The 23262-nt window shown below is 32.4% G+C and overlaps 1 protein-coding gene across 3 annotated transcripts; it reads left to right on the top strand.

Annotated features, from left to right (window-relative positions):
• Positions 1 to 1060: 1060 nt before the first annotated feature.
• LOC148179504 (proton-coupled amino acid transporter-like protein pathetic) lies at positions 1061 to 23126 on the top strand. Of its 3 annotated transcripts, none has more exons than XM_088030010.1 (5): positions 1061 to 1206; positions 19583 to 19644; positions 20618 to 20755; positions 20807 to 21625; positions 21681 to 23126. In XM_088030010.1, the coding sequence occupies exons 1-5, from the start codon at positions 1183 to 1185 to the stop codon at positions 22090 to 22092; spliced, it is 1455 nt and encodes a 484-aa protein (XP_087886136.1). In that variant the 5' UTR covers positions 1061 to 1182; the 3' UTR covers positions 22093 to 23126. The 3 variants fall into 3 exon arrangements, with proteins under 3 accessions (XP_087886136.1, XP_087886137.1, XP_087886135.1); XM_088030011.1 differs by lacking the exon at positions 1061 to 1206 and adding an exon at positions 5859 to 5902; XM_088030009.1 differs by lacking the exon at positions 1061 to 1206 and adding an exon at positions 17153 to 17297.
• Positions 23127 to 23262: the final 136 nt, after the last annotated feature.

The raw sequence follows: 23262 nt of genomic DNA, 5'->3' as shown, positions 1-23262 counted from the left end.
CATGATTAGATCAATTTGAAAATCATAAGTAAAAAAAAAAAATTGGCATGTTCACACTCTAGAGCAAAACATCCGGTGGCTTTTGAGTAGGTGTTCCTTCACAAAAATACAGAATCTCGAAGAAACATTTTTTCGTACACGTGCATTTTTTAGAACATTTGAGTAAAACTGCCTTCACCGCAAGACTTTGAAGATAACATTTTTCGTTGTGATGAACAATACGTGAACGTCATCGCTAAATTAAGAGTTACATAACGCCCAAATCAGAGGAATAAAGCAGCAAATGTATAATTATTCTACTTTGTCGGAATCGTCATTTATTCGCGTTTCCATGCAAAATGGTCAAATTGCAGTATCACTGAACTTTCCATGTTGAAACATGTTCAATGTTAACAACTTCCGACGTTAGCTTCCGGATGGTAATGAGAATGAATTCGTTATCTTTTTTATTTTATCTAATAAATAAGTGCACCTTACATTACCTACCACAAGGTAATCTTCTAACTTCTGTATGTAATAAATGGTTCATAAATATTTGACATTGTTCCAACAGAATTTATGACACACTTTGAAGTGTTGGTCTAGCACTGATCGTACCATTTATAGGTAAGATTTTTATCGAACTTCTTGTTAACATAAAGTCGCTATTTTAATTGTGATAACTTATAGTTTATCAATGGATGATTTATTAGCACTCAAGGACTAGCACCTTTAAGTAATTTGAGATCTGTAAATGACCAGACTAATTGATATTACTTAGCTGTAGTATCAAAGTCTGCTAATTTAATTAGAACTTACGTATAATCGCATGATCATGACTAAAGGAGCCGGTTGTCCACTTAATCACCTCAAAAGTGAAGATCTTTTATTTATTTAAATTGTGATGCAAATGGCACGTGATTGCATCGGCCATACTGAAAATTGGGCCAGATTTAGCTTATACACGATTTCAAAATAGAATTTATGACGTAGTGGGGCTACACACCCGTGTTCAATTATATTTAGCATGTTGCCAAAGTTGAAAATAAATGGTTGACTATGCCAATCTCCCAGTGTTAGAGTTCTAATCCTAACGGTTGCTGTAACATTTCGGGTAAATCAGTTCCGGCAATAAATCAGACAATTATGATATAAACACGCCAAATTTTTATTAGGATAATTGCTTCATTAATACTAGTTAAAATGGAACTAAAGGAATTAACTAAGGTAAACTTTTTCGTGTGCGCACCGATTTATCATTTTCTCTCACTAACACGTTTTTAACTAATTTCATGTGTAAACACGTTGGACTTTAAATAACATTTTGTTTGAGTTTTTGAACTGAAATTTAATGCGTTTGAAATTCCCTACAAGTAACACCGTAAAGTGTTTAAATTTACATAATATTATTATGATAATATCATTACTATTGTCAATCACAATGTAAAACTACGTCACAGTGGTATTGCTGTAAATCAAAATTATGTTATTTTGTTGCACGGCATTGAAAAATGGTTTTATTTCTTGGCTCTTGTGGTCATTTTTATTGATTTTCTTTCATAGCTTCATGCAAAATACTTCGAATAACCGAAAATAACAGATGCACAGATTTTTTATGGAAAAGAAAATTGTCCGTCCGAGCGCACATGCTCTCAAATTAGCTAGTTTTTTGAAAAAGCAAATTACTTTCTTTCCTTCTTATACAAACGACTGTTTACTTATTCAAATGCACTATTACGCAAAATATTTACTAAAAGTTTCCCATTTCATTAGCGGAGTGACTCAAGCAACAACTAATTGAACTTACGCTAGAAAAATGGAATTCATTTCTATTTGCCTCTTTTTTAGGTGGTTTGTTTAAAGGACTTGTCTTCATTTTACTATTTAAAAAATGATGCAAAGCGTTATTTCAAGGTAATTTACAATTTTATTAATAAAGATATCATTAAAATATAATAACACTTTGCGTTGAACATTTCAGTATACCTATATACAAGTGTCCCAAAACTTTCGCATGTATACACGTATGCCTGCATTGTCCTCAGTTCAATGAGATATAATTTTGAGTTATTCTGCTTTAGATCTAATAACAATTCAAAAATGGGTTTATTATCTACACCTGTTTTAAAATTCTAACGTGGCTCATGAATACCTACTTGATAACAAATTTTAAGTTGCTAACAAAAAACTCAAATTTGTCGTCACACTGTTTATTCCGTGCAAGCTTTTCCTTGCTCATCAATCATTCCATGTGTGTTAAGCAAGTTCCTATTGAATCGACTAAATTAAATGTTTCCTCATATTTTTATTATAATATTGTTGAGACAGTTAAATAAATGTGTCAAATCCCTCATTGCTTCTCAAATATTGGCAGCCTAGATCATTACCGAGCCATTTAATCTATTAGTGCTATAACTGGTTGGAGCCAGTAAAGCCAATAAATCTGTAATTAATCATTATCGACACGTTGGCACGACATACTGGACCACATTATTTACAAGATTTTTAATCAAAATAATTTTTATATTTTATTAGGCCTTGATGTCTTTGTAAACAAAAAATTGTACTTCGCAAACAAGATGTTGATAACACGTTTCGTTTATTGTCTACTACGTTTTTGATTAGCGATTCATGACGCAAAAAACCTGAGATTGGGACATCCTAGCTCCATGCAAATAAACCATTTGACGTCTTATTAAATAAATTTGGCAATTGGTCATTTCAATTGAAATGTTTAATGCGAACATTTATTAAAATTGATTGCTTTAAATCAGGTCAGTTGGAGCTAACGGAAGTAAATCTGATTGTTTCTAAACAGGATATGCGTTATTTTGTCCTCCTTCGTTCAAGGTTTGGACTTGCAGAAAATTTTGTTTCCGGCTTCCAAACGGTACCTTGGAAGATCCAAGACAATTAATTTTCCTGCTGTAATAGTACAACATTCGCAGCAGTTTCTTTTTTTTAAATCCTCGTAAAGGACTAATTTAAGCGAAAACACAATAAACTAAATCTTTTAACGCTGCTTTTATGTGTTTTTGGACACTGTTGTTATTGTTTATTGTACTAACTCATGACTACTTGCACCATAATATGTTTTTATTTTTTATTATGATTTTGCTGAACTTACATTTTTTGCGCTAGGCTTAGCACCTGTTATCTTTCCGCGTGGGCGCCTGTATCCACATCAAGATTTCACGCGAAAATTTGGTGTTATCAACCAACCCATAATTTTCCTATGGAAAGAAATGGTTAAACTGACATTGAAATGTTTATTGTCTCATTAATTTATGGCGTCTAACGGAAGAACATAACATCCAATAAAAATAAAGTCGCCGAGTATAAGCAGTAAAGTTTTCATAGCACTCTAGTTCCAAATAGAATGAATTTTTCCAGAACTGCCACAGTAAGGCAATAAAATTCGCATCCTTTGATATTCATACATAGTCTTGTTTATTACGTTATCTACATATTAATTTATTTTTTTTATTTGTTTTGATGAATGCTCAAAAATTTCCAGTCATAAAATTGTAAAGACATGAATGTAAATGGACATTGGACAGTAGTGAAATGTCATTTGTGCAAAAACTGTTAGCACCAAGACAAGACATGTGACAAGAATTTGTCACAGTAAGTTTCCTTGAGGGTGGGGTTTTATGTAACTATAACGTCTGCAGGGAAATTTAGATTTAATTATTTAATTAAACCCTTTAGTAGTCGTAAAGTTTTGCTTATTTTTCCTTCATGAATAATACTGTACATGTCGCAATTTATGACGTAGTTTATGATAGTTATAAGATGATAAAATTTCTTTTGACAACACTGAAAAAATCTGTTTATGTTACCTACGTAGTGTAGATAACAATAAGGACCTGTAATGGATAGACGAACAGGTGGTAACTATCTTTAGCTAAAAAATCCGAAATGTTTATTTTTCCGGTTAAAATAGTTATCCAACTAGGAAACTTTTCGATTTATAATTTGTAATAGTCAATTCGAAAATTTAAAGTTCATTGTGTTCAGAGAAATACGTTCAAAATGTTTACATTTAGAGCTAAAAATACATTTTATTTATGTAGTTCCAAAATCTAAAAAAATAACGGTTTCAAGGATAATAGTTATTATTAACTTATATTGTTACTGAAAGTACAAATTATTAATTTAATAATTCTGTCTTGATTTCATATTAGCATGCCTTTGTAAAATACAAAATCCAATAAACAGGATAGTGACGGATCATTTTATTAAATTATAGCAACACCTATAATCGTTAAAACTCATTTATATTCCCTTTTTTAGACTCTAGTATTTACTAAAATCATTAAAATTGTATTATTAGTTTTTAATGTTGGTAGTACCATCCTATAAAATGTATTTAGCAGTGCTGGGTATTGACATCTTGACGTCTATTTTGCTTTTACCATTTAAAGTACACATGTTTTGAAAGAGTATTAGATGACGTTTATCACGTTTCTAATTATCGACTGAGATGCAAATCAGAAATTTAAAAAATACGTTTTGAATTTCATTTGCCAACAAAGGAGGCTCTATAATTTGAAATGTGTTGGCAGCTCCGCTTGCTTCCTATTTTGACAGTTTGAGGTTAAGCAGTGACGTCATTTTAAATCAATACAGCAGTGCTCCCAACATGTAAAATCGCAAGGCCAACTAGACAACATGATACAGATTTTTTACATGATCGGTCATTTTCATTAGTTTACCGTACAATTCAAAATTTTAGAAATACATACAAATTATTTTTTAAATCTTAGCCAGTTTATTGTGTATTTATTAGCCGAAATTTTAGCCAATTTACAGTTTTAAAAATTATTTTACAATGAATTACTAAAGTATAGTTGGCTAGTTCAATCAAAAAATTTGAATGCCACGACTACTAATATTGTCTATTATTGCTTGCGTGAAACTTCTAATTAAAAATTTAATAATTTTGCTGTGTTGGACCCATTAAACATTTTAAAAGATCAGATAAATTATTTTGGTGTCATTTTTATTACTTATTATTAGTAGAAAATATGTTCTGCTTAATTGTGTTTATTATTATTAGTCATTTGATGATTACTGCATCATTTTGGGAAGCAACAATAAAAGTGAAGTTACATCTTTGTAGATAGGTAATAAATTCAGTGTTCTTGATCCAGTTTCCTTGCCTGTGATATTATCGATCTGGTTGTTTTCTTGGCGTTCATTCATTTGAACTGTTTGTATACTTACTAAAAGAGCAGCTGAATATTTCAAAATCATGACAATTTCATCCTTTTTAATCTTATCTCTTATCACAGGCGTACCTTATAAACTTATAAATATTTATCATTGTGAATCAATTACACAGATCTGTCTGAAATTTCTGGAAGAAATAAGTTTAATCTTTTTTTAACTTTCGTTACGAAAAAATTTCATTAATTTTACCTTTCGAGATTTTATGAAATCATCCTATGCTGCGCTTCATTAATATTTATCCCCCAACCCTTCCAGCCCTTGACCTTGCGCCCGCTGAGATTTTCCTGATACCTCATTTATTTCCTGCAAAACAAGCATTGTGAAATATTACCGTTCCCTCGCGTCTTTTTGTAGAAAATGTCTGGTCGTCGCGTCGGAAAAGTTATACATAATACATAGCTTTGTTTTCATCGGAACCCTCGAAACGACGTCACCACGGAAAACTAATTTAGAAATCGATTAAGTTAAGAACCGGCGAGAACTTTTCATTTCATGATTCATTCAACTGCACACCCTAAAATCCAGTAAAACAATTGAAATGAACAATTAGGAATGAAATTTCATGGTCGACCACACTGTGACAGGAAACTTGCTCACCTCTTTTGTAAAAGTTTTCTCTCATTATGTCAGTTGAGCAAAATCTCAAGTAATAGTGCAACGTTAGATCAGCGAAATTTATTGTAGCAGGGTGAGTTGTGGTGGTCGAAAATAACTTCGATTAAAAAAAGGGCAGTGGAATATTACTTAATTAAGTCGTCGTAATTAATTTCTAGATTAGATTGTTAGAGTTAATGCACTTGCACATGCACAATATGGCGTAGTTTGAAATGCATACAATCATGAACTGCAATATTATATTTCACGAACGCGTGCATTTCTGTAACGTTTGTGTTATCTATTATTTCTGTATTTCTTGCAATTAGATTGGTTTGATGAGTTCGAACAAACAATAAAATTAGTTTTGATTAGCTGCTTTGAAAATTCACCTTACTGTAGTCTGTCATAAATACCTGTTACTAAATTAATAAATTAATATATGTATTTATTACGTACTTTTGATATCCAAAAACTGGATTGTTTCAATGACATTTTCTACTTTACGTAACCATAGTGTGTAATTTTGAAGATGACGCATAAACTCGCGTATAAAGGATTAGATAATGAATGATTAGGGTTACGTTACTTCATCGCAATTGGATTATCTGTAGTTTTATCGTTTCTAATCGATTAAATACAAAAATTATACGAGGTGTACAATTGTTAGGGAATAATTTTTCGAATAAATTGAATTTTGACTAAAAAGCTCAAAAATTTTAGTTATCTAAAATGCTACAATTCTGGAAAAGTGCGGTAAAGTTTAAAATGTGAAATTTATAATTTGGAAGCTCCTTTAATGTCTCCATAATCAGTCAGCAGTTGGAATACAGTAAATGAAGATTAGAGACCATTACCGTTTTCAAAAGACATTTGAATTGTAATTAAATTCCCTCCATTTCAAACTAACTGTTTTTTAAGTTGTCTCTTTGCCTTTAAATACAGCTAGATCTAGATGTAAATAATAACACTATTCATTTCTTTATATTTTCACTATAATTTCTAGAAATTTTTGTACGATTTTTTAAATAAAATCAATGCAGTAACTGCCAGATTATAGTGCAGAGGGCGAGGGCAGAGGAGACAAATTCAATTTAATTTTTTTGTTTGTATAATTATCAAAAGATATTAAGTGTTATTATATTTTTAGCACGTTTTCCAAGATGATGATCCAAAAGTAAATAATGTTGTTTTATAGGAAAACAAAAGCATGAGAAAAACTTATCAGTATCCTAATTTCTCAAAAACCAACAATGAGTAAATAAGAATGGAATCTAAATCCTTTGAATTACAAGCGCATGACGTGTCTAAGTACTGTTTTAGGTTTTAATCATTTTCTTATGTTGCTATTTTCATGTTGTAGATATAGGTGTTCATAAATTGATGATATTTTTGTAATATAGTGGATTTCAATGAATGCATCACATTTTCTCGTATTGTCCTGTCTATTTTTCTTCTGATTAGCATGAATAAAATAGCTATTTACGAAAATAGAAGCAGAAGTGATTCATTTTATCACCAGACGTGCTATTGTTCGTCGAGTCAAAAGTCACACGTCATATGATTATTCGTAAAGACACTGCTTTGTGTTTCATACAACATATTTTCTAATTCAGCAATACAAAACCAGGAAAATACAAATTTGATCAGATTTTCGATATCACTAGTAGTAACATCTGACAACGGACAAGACGTTTAAAATGTTAACATTTTGTGACTGAATTTAGAAAAAATGTATTCGCGTCTATGATATAGATATGAGACTTGTCATGGGGGATAAAATTACAAGGACAATTGGACAAACACATTACGTAAAAGAAGAAAAAAAAAATAGAAGCAACACGTGTACTTGTATACGATACACAATTCATATTATGGCTTATCAAAATGATGATTAACGCCAAAATGATGATTAATGTACCTCGGCGTCGGTAAAATACGTAAAATTGTTATGTGCTGTAAAATCTATTGTAGAGTGTTTTATGTCTGACACCACTGTTATTGTAATGTCACTGACAGGTGTATAAAAATTTTAGCGATCATTTTATTCTATGGATAGCACAAAACATGAATAAAGGCTATTTTCGTCTCTTTTAAAAAATTGAAGTAGTCGATTCGGTGCCAATTAAATTTTATTATTTGCTAAAATCTCAAATCTCTTTTGAATACCACAAATTAACAGTGCTAATTAAATTTGGACTTTGTGGTTTAGAGTACCACAGCTGCTTTTCCGTGGAAAGAAAAATTACCAAACGCTAATAGGTAATTTTTCACAAACTTTACCACAATCGTCTTTCCATTTTAAACCAACCATACCAAGTAGGAACAAGCACTTGTTCTAATAGAAACAATAAACAAACATTTCGCTCGTCACCACCGGCTAATTACCAAATCACCTTAAAATACACAGAAGTCGTAGGAGTTCAAACGATGACGTAACAGTCGACACGTTCCGAAAGATGGGCGTCTTTGGCGTCGATTTTTTTGGACGCCGTCCAGACGAATGTTTACATATCATGCTCATTTGCAGTGTTACTGAAGATGGGACGTACAAAGGTCGGTAGAAATAAACGCCATTCATTATAGCCAAGTACGGTAATAAGCGATCTATTTAAATTCTTAAAATAGAACTTACAATTGGTTTGCACTCTTCAGTGGTTTTAATCGAATTTTGAGATCGAGAGATTTGATCAGTTTGCGATGATTTTTTAAAATTGTTATTCTCGTGTTTTAGTGACGCAAAAAAAATCTGATGCACTCGAACAGAGCTTGAAATTTTTAGCTGCCCCTGTCTAGGAACTAGTGTCAAAGTAATAGACAACATTTTTAAAAATAACTCGAGCTAGCAATAAACTTTGCGTTACGCACTAAAATTTTATAAAAATAGTTTTAAATTCACTTATTTCGAATTTTAATCGTTTTAGGGCGTAAGTAGTTTAGACTACGTGTTTATTGCACTGGCTCTTAAATCCACACTTGCTCTTGTTTTTATAATCAGCACTGCTTTAGTGTCCTCTTATGCTTAATCTTTGAAAAATGAATATCAATGTTAACGAGTTTCTGGTGTCAAAAAAATTTTGGGCCTCTGACTTGGAGAACATCGCCAATTTTGTAGGAAAGAAATTTTTCTCCTATAAATTGTAAAAGTCAGAAAAGATAAAGAAGGCATTCTCTGACAATATTTTTATAGCCTGTATTGGTTCCTTCTGAACCAAAATGGATAGGTTTGCTAACAAAAATAAGCCCGGGAAATGAACAATATAATATTAGCTGATTGCTCATTGTAATATTAGCTCAGTGCTCAAGTGGAGCAGTAAAAACACTCGTAAATTTCTAAAGGACCTTTTCCCAGCTTATGCGAAGATTCACGGGCAACGAGTAAATTAAGAATTTTATTAAGGGTCTACGCTACGCATATACCCGTATATGGCTTACGATTTTTCGTTTTTGAAGCGCATTTTGGACTTTGAAAAATCGCTCGACCTCTGTATGTATGCGTCTCAGGTAGAGCTATGGAGGTGACATCTTCGAATTTTGAAAAAGTGAAAAATTTGACTTTAATTAATTAAAAACTGAAATTCCCATTTTTCGTTTTTAAGGAATATGAAGCAACCTACGAAGTTAAAAAAAATACCAACATGTGGAGAATTAAAACCTCTATGGAGGTGACATTTTTGTTTTTGTCATTATGCTATAATTTTGAAGTTATTAATAAAAAAACAAATCAAAAATAGGCAACCAACAGTACAACTAACGCAAATTATCTTATGCAAATCTCATGATTTACGACCGCTCACTAGGGGGTCACTGACGTTCCGCCCAATTGTAATAAACTGCTATCGGGTAAAAGCAGGTAAAGACCCAACTGGTCGCTCTCGGCAACAAATATCGAAGGTACTTGTAGCTAGTGTATTGAGAAATAATATTTTATTATCTCTGATACAGGGTCCGGCAACATTTGTGGTCACCCCCAAAATTGTCTTAGAGATAAAATTTTAAAAATTTACATACTCTAATGGATAATCGAAGAAGCTCTAGAAGATGACGCAAAAACTTGTTCTTTATCACCGATAGTTTTGGCGTCGCGACGCCTTAAAAGTGTAATTTTTATCTATTTGTGAGGGTTTTTGGAACCATTCAATATATATATATATATTTTAATATAAATGTGTTAAAAATATTTAAGTAATTAAGGCAGTAAACCTTCATATTAATCCTGACATTGTAAATAATTCTTTAGCGATGGTAGGGAGCAAAGGTATCTTCAACTGCGACAACGCAATTTTACGCCACTGATTTAAAATCGGGCCCTAAGTTCTTATTTTTCAATGTAAATAATTAACTATTTCTATTTAGTGTCCAAAAGGTGCAACAATCAACGTTAATCAAAATTGAAGTGACTTGTAAAAAATTGATGTAGTTTGCCACTGTCCGTCATAGTTTTAAAAACTAACTTGTTAAAACAGCAATTTATGCTCAGTTACATTAAATTTAAGATGAAGCTGGTCACAGTTATGTTAAAAAAACAATTCGCGAGTATTTACGCAAAAACTCAAACATCGCTAAAAATTACTCTTCTAACGCATCGCAAATTTTTGCTTTAGATTGTTAAGCTTGATAAAGCGAATGCAAAATTGCAAATATTTATTTTTGAAACTAAAAACGATTTTGAGGGTGATTATTACTGTTGCCGGACTCGGTATAATTCACTGTTTTTCACACAAAATTTTGTTATTTACGCATTAATTTTACATTTCGTATTTTCCAGTTTGAAATTAGAAGACCTTTTTTCCGCAATTATAAAATGTGTATTATTGGGAACATTTTCTATTTCAAAAACTTTATCCGATAATTCTGACTTAAAACCGCTACTTACATTTTTACTTTCGGAACTATTCCTAATATTTTTCATCACCGTTTTTTAATAAAATTGTTGGCTCAAATCTTGGTGTTGATAAAAATTATCAAAAACACAATTTATTCCCAAACACCAAATTTTGTCAAAAACTGCTGACGTGCAAGTTTGATAAAAGCAACTGACCAACTTTAATCGACAAAACTCTAGAAATTTAAAAAAGTAGGTACATTGATTTACAAGTCGAGCACAGTCAAAAACACAAGTATCCAAAGATTGAAAGAATTTAAATATTTTTCCGAAATACATTGCTTTTAAAATTCGTATAATTAAACTACTAAGATGGCCCCTTGAGAACACAGCTACTTTTTAAGAAAAACACCCCGATTTTCAAGGGTTAACAGAAAAGCAGAAAAATCGTGAAAAGACTCCCGTTTTTAAGGTATATTTTAAAATTAACATTTTTTAAAGAATTTGTCCGGTTTTTCGAACTCTTTTTTAAAAAAGTCAAAATTTTAAGAAGTATATCCTGTTTTATCAAACGTGAATACGGTTTCGTACAAACAAATTTCCCTTTTAAAAACATTTAAAATTAGGAATTTTACCTTGTTTTCAAAGATTTTACTCTGTTTTGAATTTTGTACTAGTAGGCCCCCTCAGAACACAACACATTTTTAATGCTATTAGCCTGGTTTTCAAACTAACTTGAAAAATTAAATTAATAAATTAATAAATTAATAAAATTAAAAGTTTTTAAAGAATTTGACCGGTTTTTCGAAGTCACCCTTTTTTTAAAAAGTCAACATTCCAAGGAAAATACACCGTTTTTTCAAACAAGAATACGGTTTGGTCCAAACAAATTTCTCTTTCAAAAACACTTAAAATTCGTCTTTTTACCCTGTTTTTCTGTTGGGCTACTTCAGAACAAAAATGAATACGGTTTTGGCCTGGTTTTCAAAGTAGCTTTTAAAAAGTTAATTTTTTTAAAGAAATTGCCCGGTTTTTCGAAATACTTTGTTTTTTAAGCAGTTTAGTCCTATTTTAACAGTCTTCTTAATTAAAAGATAAAATTTGCCTATTTTGCTCAGTTTTTCTATGGAGCCACTTCAGCACACATATGAATATGGTTTCGGCCAAGAAAAGTTACAATTTAAATATACTTAAAATTCGTCTTTTGTCCCGTTTTCAAAGATTTTACCCTGTTTTGAATTTTGTACTAGTAGGCCCTCTCAGAACACTTTGTTTTTAATGCTTTTACTCTGGTTTTCAAAAGTTTTTAAAAAGTTAAAATTTTTAAAGAATTCGCTCGGTTTTTCGAAGTCACCCTTTTTAAAAAAGTCAAAATTTTAAGAAATATATCTTGTTTTATCAAACGTGAATACGGTTTCGGCCAAGAAAAGTTACCATTTAAAAATACTTAAAATTCGTCTTTTTACCCTGTTTTTTCTGTTGGGCTACTTCAGAACAAAAATGAATACGGTTTCGTTCAAACAAATTTCGGACAAAATCTCCATGAGCGAAGCGAATTTCCCTTTCAAAAACACTCAAAATTAGAGATTTTACCTTTTCAAGTATATTTTTCAGACTTTCCCTTGTTTTTAAAAAAGTTAAAAGTTGAAGGTACTTATTTTTTATTCAAACATACATTTTTTTAAGTTAATACACTATATGTTGAAACAATAAGTAGTTAAATATATGATATATTCTAACTCAGATTATTATGCCTAGTTTTCTTAGTCATTTTCCTATTTTCTATGCATTTTTTTCAACAAAAACCCGTATTTCTAGCAAAACATCAAAAAACAACATTGAACTTTAATCGATAAAACTCTAGAAATTTAAAAAAGTACATTGATTTACAAGTCGAGCCCAGTCAAAAACACAAGTATCCAAAAATTGAAAGAATTTAAATATTTTTTCAAGGTATTTATTTATAGGTTTTGGGTTTTACAGTCTTTTCTTGAAATGAAAATTGTGGTGTTAGCTTCGACATATTTGAAAGCTAATTGTCTTATTGGTAACCTATAAAATCCACCGGTAGCAGGTAAGATTAGAGACGAGGATCATTGTGTAAAATTCGTACAATTAAAGACACAAGTGGATTCAGATTTTTTGAAAAATAGTTTTTTTGCATAATAACATTAAACGCCAATTTTGCTTTTCCTGAGTGGTTCTGGCTTAAAAAATATTAATTAGGGAAGTATTTTTATTGATTAGTGAGATGTATTATTATGAAGAGTTAACTTTTAAATCACAGAAAACAACAGAGTCTAAAAGGTCCAAAAACTCATGTGTCAGGTAAAAGGTTTGGTTAAAAAAAATTAAATGCGTTTTTCTCAAATAAAAATATTAAAATAATAAGTAATTTTAAAATTTCCCCGGCGACCAGTGAGGAAAAATTTTGAATCACATTTACGAAAATTACATTTTTCAATTAAAAAAACATTCTTCCATTACGTACTATGGGAACTGGAAATTTGGGGATTTTATACATACATTTTCCATTAATTGAAAAAAAATTACGCCCGTAAAATTTTTGTCTACTAGAACCAGAAATTTCACAAGCTCAAAACGCAGAGAAACTCAAATCCTGATATTTTAACTCATCTTTCGTCCAACACGAATTTATTGTTCCAACCGCTGGGTTTCTTAGGAAATGTGCAGGTCAAGCGACCGTTTCCATAAAGTTTATGATTCCCTCATTACCAAATCCTCGGTAATCCCTTTTGGCAGCTGTCAATCAAAGGTGTTGTTAAAGTTGCATACTTTTCAAACACGAAATTTTCGGGCAGGCTCGTAGACCCTTAAGGCTCTGTCCTACCTCGGCTGAAGTACATAGGAAATAGCGCAAAACGCCATTACTTTTTACGGCCACAAATTAAGAGTTGGAGATTTGATTTTTTTTGTACGTGTAGATGACATTGAAATGTACACGGGAAACTCCTTGATTTTCAAAATGTCCTTATAAATTTATTTAAAAAAAATAAAAACTGAAAAAACGCCATGTCGTTTTACGGGCACAGTTTTAGGAATATTTGCTTGAACTACGACTCGATAGATAAGGAATTTTATTCTACATCCGGGAAACTCCTTGATTTTTTCCCCACGTGAATAGTTTCTTTAGAAAAAAATAAAATGTAATGTCAAAATGATCCTCAATTTTCAAAAAGTCGGCAACCAACACTTCAATGTTGCCATGATTTACAGCCCCTCACAACAGGGGGTCTCTAATCCTAATCACGGTTTGACGACTACAACTCGGCCGACCGGCGATTGACCATTGGGACCCCAACCTTATACCTACTTCTTACCAAGAATTGAAGACTGCCGCATCTGAATATAATAACATTTTAACCCTCATGCAAGATTTCTAAAAATAAATTTTAATACATTTTGTCGACATTTTAATAATTAGATTAACGATTGCAAATGATTTTCAATCGATAATATAATTAAAAAGTCACTGTTCAGAATCTTTTGTTTTCTCAGTTGAGTGTAATATTTTGAGTTTAGATTTAGTGCAATCAAACTCATCTTTGTTGACAAAAAAATCGCTTTTGACTCTTGAAGTAGACCTCAATTAATAACTTGCATCACAACATTGCATTTAAACAGTCTATTCTATATAGGACAACGGATTAATTGCATTTCATACATTGATTGTTATGCATTTTATTGCATATTTGGCCATTTGGTCCTTTGCCGCAGGCAGGGTGGAATGTTTTCTCAAGTAGCCATAAGACCAAAAAGGTCAGCACCGAGTTGTCTCCCATACATGACCGTCAGGTTAAAATAAAAAGATTAGACGATTGAAAGCTTTTTAGCGCTCCCGTAACTATTTGATTTTTAGATACCAGCATAGCTCTATATTGTTACTTCGGTGTTTTGGCAATTTCCCCAACTTTGTTAAAATAATTACCCAAAACATGATTTTACATTTTCAATGATTTCTTTATACATATCCCAAATTGTGCTACTGTAGCAACTTTTTAAAATTTTCCAAAATGATGAAAACATTTATTGAGGTGGACATTTGTTCTCAATTTTTGAAATATTTAGTTATGTCAAGATATGTAATTTTTTAATTTTTCATGATGCGTATAAATGAATAGTTTTTTGACGTCCACGTATAAAAAGTAAAAACAAATTAGTGTTAAAATTTAATACACCAGTATTACTTATAATCCTTCTAGATCGATGGATACCTTTCATAATTTTGAAACTCACGTTAATATAAGTAGCTGATGGCAAAAGTACAACTACACAAATTTTAATAGCTATTTGTGTATTAAGAGCGTAAAAATTTACATTACCGATTGAAAGAGACACAAAGTCTAAAGTTACGCGGCAACCTCTCGAAAACGGCAATTTGAATTTGCGCTCGAAATACACACAATATTTTTTCTACAATCTTGCATTTTCCGGCATTAAAAACAACTTCTACATCTAATTTTTACATTATTAAGACCCCACCGCACACCACCTTCTATGTTGCCATGGTAAAAATACCTTTGGCATAAGCGATTTATAGAAAAAAAAATCGTGATCGAGTGTTTTTTCAATTTTATATTACTACCTGTAATATTTTGTGTTATTCGGAAGTACCCAAATATCCATTTTAAAATTTGGTAGAATTGATTTTATTAAATACCCGTGGATTCGTTGAAACACAAGAAATGACAAGATGAACTAATATCTAAATCTAATTTATTTAAATTTATTATCAAATAAAACACTGCGTGACAAAGTTTTAGTAGCCAAAAAACTGTTATGTTCTATAGGTAGCCCACCTTCCACCATTTGATAAAACATATGCCGGTAACCGCAAGTCACCACCAAATTTTATATTTAATTTTAAAAGTAAAATTTTATGACTTTGTAAGTTTTAAACATTTTTGTTTCCAAAATAAAAGTCTGCACATTGTCAAATACAATCAATTTAAAATTATTGTAAAAAAATCGAATTTTGTAATAGAGAGTAAAAAAATTGTATCAAAGTTGGCGGCTAAACAAGTTATGATTTGCATATAATTTTTTTTAATTTTAGTTTTTTTATGTGTATTTTCAATATTGATAACCATACATACATTAAAATCATAAGTAAAATAGAAAAAGAATGTCTTTTCTATGTTTTTTTTAACTACTTATGTTAAAAATTGTGAAGGTTTTGAGGTAAGGATGTCCTTTGGGTATGTACTTTGTTTGGATTACATAACACATTCAAAATTAATTTGAATTTGTCGCAGAGTGTAATTTTGAAAATAAAATTGTGATGGTACACATTTTTTACTTGAAATATAAAGTTTATTAGATGATGCCATCATTTATTATTTCTCTTTATTTTTCATTTATTATTTTCGAGGGACATAATAATTCGAAATCGGGAAAACGTTCGAAACAAACTCCAAAGCAAGGCAAATTCATCTGCCTGGTTTATTGCCGAACTGTGGTAGAAAATATGCTAATTTTACAGACGATTTTCACCCTTATGGATGATTGGCATGTGTCAAATGGTTAGTATGTTGGGTTGCATATTTTTCAAAACACGAATTTTAGTTGAGGGGTAGAACAGCCTTAAGGCTATTTAAAATTACTGCCAAACATTTTATATATTTTTAAAAAATACATTGTAACCACAATAGTCATCAGACGTTTAACAATAAAAAAGCAGATTAAAAGATTTATATATAATCTGTGAATAATACGAAGGTGGAAAAATTTGGGAGAAAAACGATTTACTGGAAGTCAGGCGTTGCAATTTTTGTTCAACTACAGGTATAAATAAATATTTATAATTGCAGACATTTAGTTACACAATGTATCTAATATTTGATTAATAAATGTTATTTTAGTCACGGACACGAACAAATTATATTTTTTATTATCAAATAATGTTATGATTATGATAAGACTGTAATAAAAATTTTATTTCAAAATTTTATGTCAAAATTTTATCCGCATTTCTCTGAAAAATACATTTATAATAATTAAAAAATCTCGACATGTGATGACATTTCAAATTCGAATAATGATAAAGCGTGAAATTTTTCACAATTTTTCGGATCCTACGTTCATTTCGTACTAAAATTTTATTTTGGGATGATGCAGGGTGTGCTGTAACCCAAGAAAAGTACCTCCAACCTTCCTTTTAAAAGACCCCACTTCTTAGAAAAAGTTAACAACAGATGAATTCTACGGCCACCTGAAAGAACTTGGGCACCGTAATAATACACAAAATCAACAGAAAAAGCTCCTGTCTAAATGTTCAGGAACATCTTGTCTTTCCTGTAAAATCTCATCAATTGTCTCGTTTTCTTTCATTTTTTATAATTTCCGGCGCTATTTCGACTGATTTTTGTTTCAATTTGAATTTAACACAGTCCAGGCGTGTTAATCATAACAATGTTTTATTTACTTGCGATTCACTCACCCAATGGTCACATTTTTAGCTCCACGAGTGCGCATGCCTATGCCAGCCCCTCTAGCTTATATACGAAGTAGTTACGGTAAGTTCTTTATATAATCCAAATTGCAACTAGCGGTAACGTTATCTACACGTGTGTCTGTGAGTGCTTTTATAAGAAAAAAAATGTCGCATAAATCGGAATCTGCACCTCTAAGTGAGGCATGCAAGGTAATTGAATATTTTCCTTATTTTTTAAACTGAGCGGTCTATAATTAGGCGCCAAAATAACGCAATAAAATTGTTTTTGAACTTTTGCCAAGCGTATTTGTGACTGTTGGTTTATAATTCATCCTATGTAAATATTTTGGATTATCGAAAGTCGGAAGCGGTGATTATTTTTTAACTAAAAACGAGGATGTGGCTTTGTAGGGAACTTCAAAGAATTGATAACGTGCGCCAGCAATTTCCGGTTTCGTAAATTTGCCAATGTTTACGTTATCAGAAATTCTAAGTCAAGCTACGTGGAAAGAAAATCGTAACACGGGACTTACAGCTAATCGCAAAAATTCAATCGAATCGAATTTCTGTTAGTTTTCGTGTAAATAATTGTCAAGAAGTAACAATTTTACCGATTAAGTACAACTTGAGCGGCATCTGCTTGCCGCTAGCAATGGAAAATTACCAGCGTCAGAGCGGCTTGAGCTAGTCGGTCCCTTGTAATGTTTTGAATTTGTCAACTAAATGACACTTTTTCAAGGTCTTTACATCATTAATATTGTTTAATAATCATTACAAACGATTCGAGTAATAAGAACTAATCAGTCTGAAATTATGACTTGTAATAAATTAGCTGTATCGTTGGCACGCTGTCGCCAGTTGGGTACTTCACACATTATTTTAAGCCTTAACAACTTTCACAAATAACCATAGACGCAGGTTCTTTCAACTTTTTCTAGTTATTTGAAATGCAAAAATTGTTTGACACACCGTTCAAGGTTTCCCCGATACAATTAACATGAATTAATGAGACAGTTTTAAATTACAAAAACCGATTTTTTAGAAAAAAGTCATGTCGTCACTTTTCGAGTCATCATTATCACACGAATTGTATGGTCTACTGTACTAACCAAACCTTGAGACATTACCAGTGGCGGAGATAAGAATTCGACGCCCCCCCTCCCCGGCCGCCAAGGTTTACAAGGCATGTCGTGCAAACCTGACAAATTTGCGATCAAAAATGGGAAACGTGTCAGTTCTATCATTGAATTTGGAATTTTGTGCTCAAGTATTACGACGGATGACTAGCATCTTTTGACATGACTTTGGCACGAAAAGCGGCGTCTATCATTGGATAATCTAATGCAGAATGCACGTGCTCAAATGAGCACGTTTTCTGGACTTGGGCCAAAGCGTACAGATTCAAGCTGAAAAGGTTACATTTTCTTGTTTTATCAGGTGGTTTCATATTTCGTGCAAAGTAAAATACTCTCATTATATTATCCCCTGGTCCTTATCTGAGCGCGTGGGAGGCAATATTTTAGTACGCCATATGTTGAAGATTTGCGTCCAATTTTTTTTGGTTGGAGGATTCACCTTCATCTCTAATTAGCACACCTATTTCGGTTTTACCTTAGAGTTTAATTAAATTAGTTCTTGGAAAACACCTCTTATAAAAAATCAGCCTTGTGTAAACTGCACCGGAGATCGGAAGTTCATTCTCTCAATGTTAAAAATCAATTCCTCTCTCCGCAGAATTGGTTTCACTTCAATCACCAAAGTGGGCGTAAGAAATTACATTGTCCATATGAATGAATCGTTTGAAAAAAACTTGAAGACTTCATTCGTTGGCACTTGCTTTTATGGATCAAGGAGAACTCGCAAGGCCGCAGAGTCTTTTCCTGTAAATTCGCGAATTTTGAATATAAAAGATACGCAGAGAAGAGGAATTTGGGTCATCGCAATTCGCCGGCGTGAATCTCGTCCGAACTTTTTTTGAAGATGTGTAACATCGCATTGTATTGTCTTACAATTAGAGCATGACATAAAAAGGCAGACGAAAGCACTAGTTATTGGAAAGGTAACCTGAGGATTACCTAGAAGGTCATTTACCTGCAACTAAAACTGCGCAATTTATAAATTCAGAGCCAGTGCAGCAAAATAGAAAACTTTGGAATGTTAACAAGTTTGCTCATAAAACGATTTCTATTCTACACTGCAGTTTATAATAAGCGTCATTTCATCTATAACGACGCATTGTGTTGGGAGAAACTGATTTTTATGCGATTTACGACTTTTAAAGGGTGTTTTGAGCCAAAACGAGGTCAGTGTCTTTTTCTCGAAATTTGTAGTCAGAAACGGAGCGTATTATGTCATGTTTTATCGATTTTGTTGTCGAAACGGGTAAAAACCGACCTTAATACCCGCATTTATCAGGATTCATCGGAAATAATAATTGACTTTGCAATTTATTTGTACCGAGGAAATATTCTAAAACTTTTTTTCTCTTGTTTCAGCCTAAGCTTATAGCACAAGTTGACCAGAAAAAGGGTGGTGTTAACACAGTATTGATGACTAAGTAAGTACAAAAGCTCCAACTTTTATCTATACATTCATTCACCGACATCACAAAGCTTCTTTATGAAGGTATCAAATTTTTTATTATTTCAGTCAAAATCAAATTATTTAATTGCAGACTAGTACTGGTGATTGGACTTGAATGATTAAGAAACCATGTATATTTGCAATCATTTAGGGCGCTTCTTCTTCCCTGCTAGGTACAATTCTTTTTATATACAGTCGTGAATATTGTAAGATTTCAGCTTCAGTTGAGTAGATATTATTTTACCCCACATATCTTATCTGTGACTAAATATTGATTCTTTTTATCTCCTATGTAATTAGCTTTTACAGTTCGTATTTATTGTATCCAATTTGGGATTACCTATACGTAATTCAGCCAAAATATCTTCTGCCAGGAGTTGTACCTAGTAGTCAACAGCTCGGTTGTTCACTAATAACAGCTAAAATCTGAGAGAAAATCATATTTGAATGATACACCAATGCGTATATACATGGTTTACACATAGTGTTGTTTTGATTATATTTTGTAAGTTTTGTAAGATTATTGGCATATACCGGAGCTGCTAGAAGTGCTGCTACCGCACCTGTTGCGATGTGGTTGTGCTGGGGAGCTACGGAATTAGAAGGACGATCAACGGTACAATTACCTATATTTCTTAAGTTTAAAAGTACAATTTGTACAGAAAAGTATTGTAGACTTACAAATTCAAGTTTTATTCCTTTCTTCAGTTGTTGAACGTAAATATTTTTTACATTTTACATTCTTTCAATTCATCCGTCAGTGTTCTCGTCCATATTCCAAGGATTTGGCTAATTATTGCTTCTCTTTGATTAAAATCAGTTGGCCAAATTCTGTGGAGATCCTGTTGTCCACTGTCCATTCTCTTTCTTTGTGCACTAATATATCTAACTAATTTAACTAGATACCAACAAGTCCTGTGCAGCAATCTAATCTTACACGTTTTCAGTTATAAGTGTGAAAAGAATGAGGTATCTGTACCCTCTGCTAATGGCTCCACAGTACCTTTGGTTGACTCGGCACCAAGAGATGAAGAATTGGGAGATTATGACCCATTCGCCCATCGGAAGCTGGAGCATCCAACATCGTATGTTTGTTGAAACCTTCTTTTGAATTGTACTAATAGAGTTCTTTACAGGGATTTAGACACTTTGATTCATTTATTGAAAGGAAGTTTGGGCAGTGGGATCTTGGCCATGCCGATGGCTTTTGCGAATGCAGGATTATTCTTCGGATTGTTTTGTACTTTTGCTATTGGTTTAATCTGCACCTATTGCGTACACATATTAGTAAAAAGTGCACATGCCTTATGCAGAAGGAACAGAGTACCAGCTTTAGGTTATGCAGAAGTAGCCGAAGCTGCTTTCCTAGCAGGACCACGATCAATCCAACCGTGGGCCAAATTCGCCAAAGCCATGATTAATCTCTTTCTTGTAATAGACCTTTTGGGATGTTGCTGCGTGTATGTCTTGTTTGTCGCAGAGAACATAAAGCAAGTCGTGGATAATTACACAGAGAAGGACACTCATCAGGATATTAAAATCTACATGGTGGCGTTACTCCCATTGTTAATAGTAGTAAATCTAATAAGGAATTTAAAATTTTTGTCCCCGTTATCAATGATTGCCAATATCTTGGTTGCCGCAGGCATGGGAATAACTTACTATTATCTCATCTCTGGAATGCCTCCACTAGAAGAGAGACCATACGTGGTTAATATCTTGAAACTCCCCAAGTTCTTTGGTACTGCCATCTTTGCTTTAGAGGGTATTGGTGTAGTAATGCCTCTGGAGAATAACATGAAGACCCCGACTCACTTTATCGGTTGCCCCGGTGTATTGAACACTGGAATGAGTGTTGTCGTTATGCTTTACGCCACGACTGGTTTTCTTGGCTATCTTAAATATGGACCTGACACAATGGGCAGCATCACTCTTAATCTCCCACAGGACGAAATGTAAGAATAAACACGTCTTGGTTGTTTTCACTGTTCTAATTCCACTTATTTTCAGATTGGGTCAGTCAGTGAAACTCATGATAGCAGTGGCGGTGTTCTTCACCTATGCCCTACAATTTTATGTTCCTATGGAAATCATTTGGAAGAGTTTGAAGGGTTTGTTTGTCAAGAGGCCAAATTTATCCGAATATTCAATTCGAATTTCATTAGTCATTTTAACTGTAATCATTGCCATTCTCGTGCCAGATTTAGAGGGTTTCATTTCTTTAGTAGGCGCGCTGTGTCTTTCAATGTTGGGATTGATATTTCCTTCAGTTATCGATTTAATTACTTTTTACGACAAACCTGGCCTCAAGTGGAGGTTACCTAAGAATATATTCCTAATTTTGTTTGGGTTCATAGGCTTTGCGACGGGAACATACGTTAGCATTCAAGGAATCATTGAGAACGCATCTAAGACTTCATAACCTGGCGGTTTTCTATCGTCTCTAGTGCAAAGGGTCATTAAAAAGGCTTGTTAAATTTCTTCTCCGTGTTAGGACTTATTTAGATTCAATGATAGTTTAACAAGCTTTGACTCTATTATACCTTTAAGGGTTTCATTTTAGCCGGCTGGAACCCGGTAGTTAGGAAGGCATTGCGCTGCATATAATGACCTTAAACAATTTGAAATTTCATCGTAGGTTTAGGTCAGAAGAAAGCACTAAAGGGGACGTGTAGAAGACGCTTTGCTTATAGAGTTTAAAATGTAGACTGCAAGTACAATCTGTGATTTGCCAAGTAACATTATGTTTATTTCATAACCCTCTGTTTTTCGCATTGATTCCTTAATTTTGTTTTATTTTTTTGTATAGTGAGACATTTTACATTCATTCAGTTATTTATATGTATGATTGTGATTTTTTATGAGATAAGTTGACTAACCGCTTAAGCTGTAATATTTTATTTAAGTGCTCGACTGTATTGTTATTTATTAAAAAATATTTCGTACGATTGAATCTACCAGTGAACACTTACAACAAAGTATTTACAGCTTACTATAATAATGCAGTATTTAGTTCCAAAGGAACTGTGACTTGACGGTGCCTTATATATCCTAATCTGGTTTTTTCCAGAAGTGGAGCATAGCAGTGAAAGTTGTTATAAAAGAATATATTTTAGGTATAATGTTTATGTTCCTGAAGAAGATCATAAAAGGTCCACAAAGAAAACCAAATTTTTAGAGTTTTTTTACAGCTAAATTAATCTAGAAATTCATGTATTGAGCCATGAGCATTGAATACACAGATGAATTTTTAATTTTAGTCACACTGCTGGTCAGTTTGGTTAATCCACAAAGCGTTTACCGAAGAGCGTTTTGGTACTCTTTGATAAACAAATTGTGGCAGCTCATCGGCTTAACACATGAATTTTAGTATGAAATCGAATAAAGTCAGTTCCGATGTACTTTTATTATCTTGATATTGAGTAACATAAATAAAGTCGTGGTTTTTCATTAAAATTTGTGTTTTTTTCTTTCACTCACCTTGTTATTCCATGTTTTATAAGAATAAAATGTTTTTGTACCTCAAACAATAAGTTTCTGCAACATTTTTTTCAACATTATTGCAGTCTCAAGCAGTCGTGGTTTTTCATTA

Source organism: Gnatocerus cornutus, chromosome 2 (genome assembly GCF_029298725.1).
Source record: "Gnatocerus cornutus isolate USDA-ARS CGAHR chromosome 2, icGnaCorn1.1, whole genome shotgun sequence".
Taxonomy (NCBI): domain Eukaryota; kingdom Metazoa; phylum Arthropoda; class Insecta; order Coleoptera; family Tenebrionidae; genus Gnatocerus; species Gnatocerus cornutus.
This window is presented reverse-complemented; position numbering and strand designations above follow the sequence as displayed.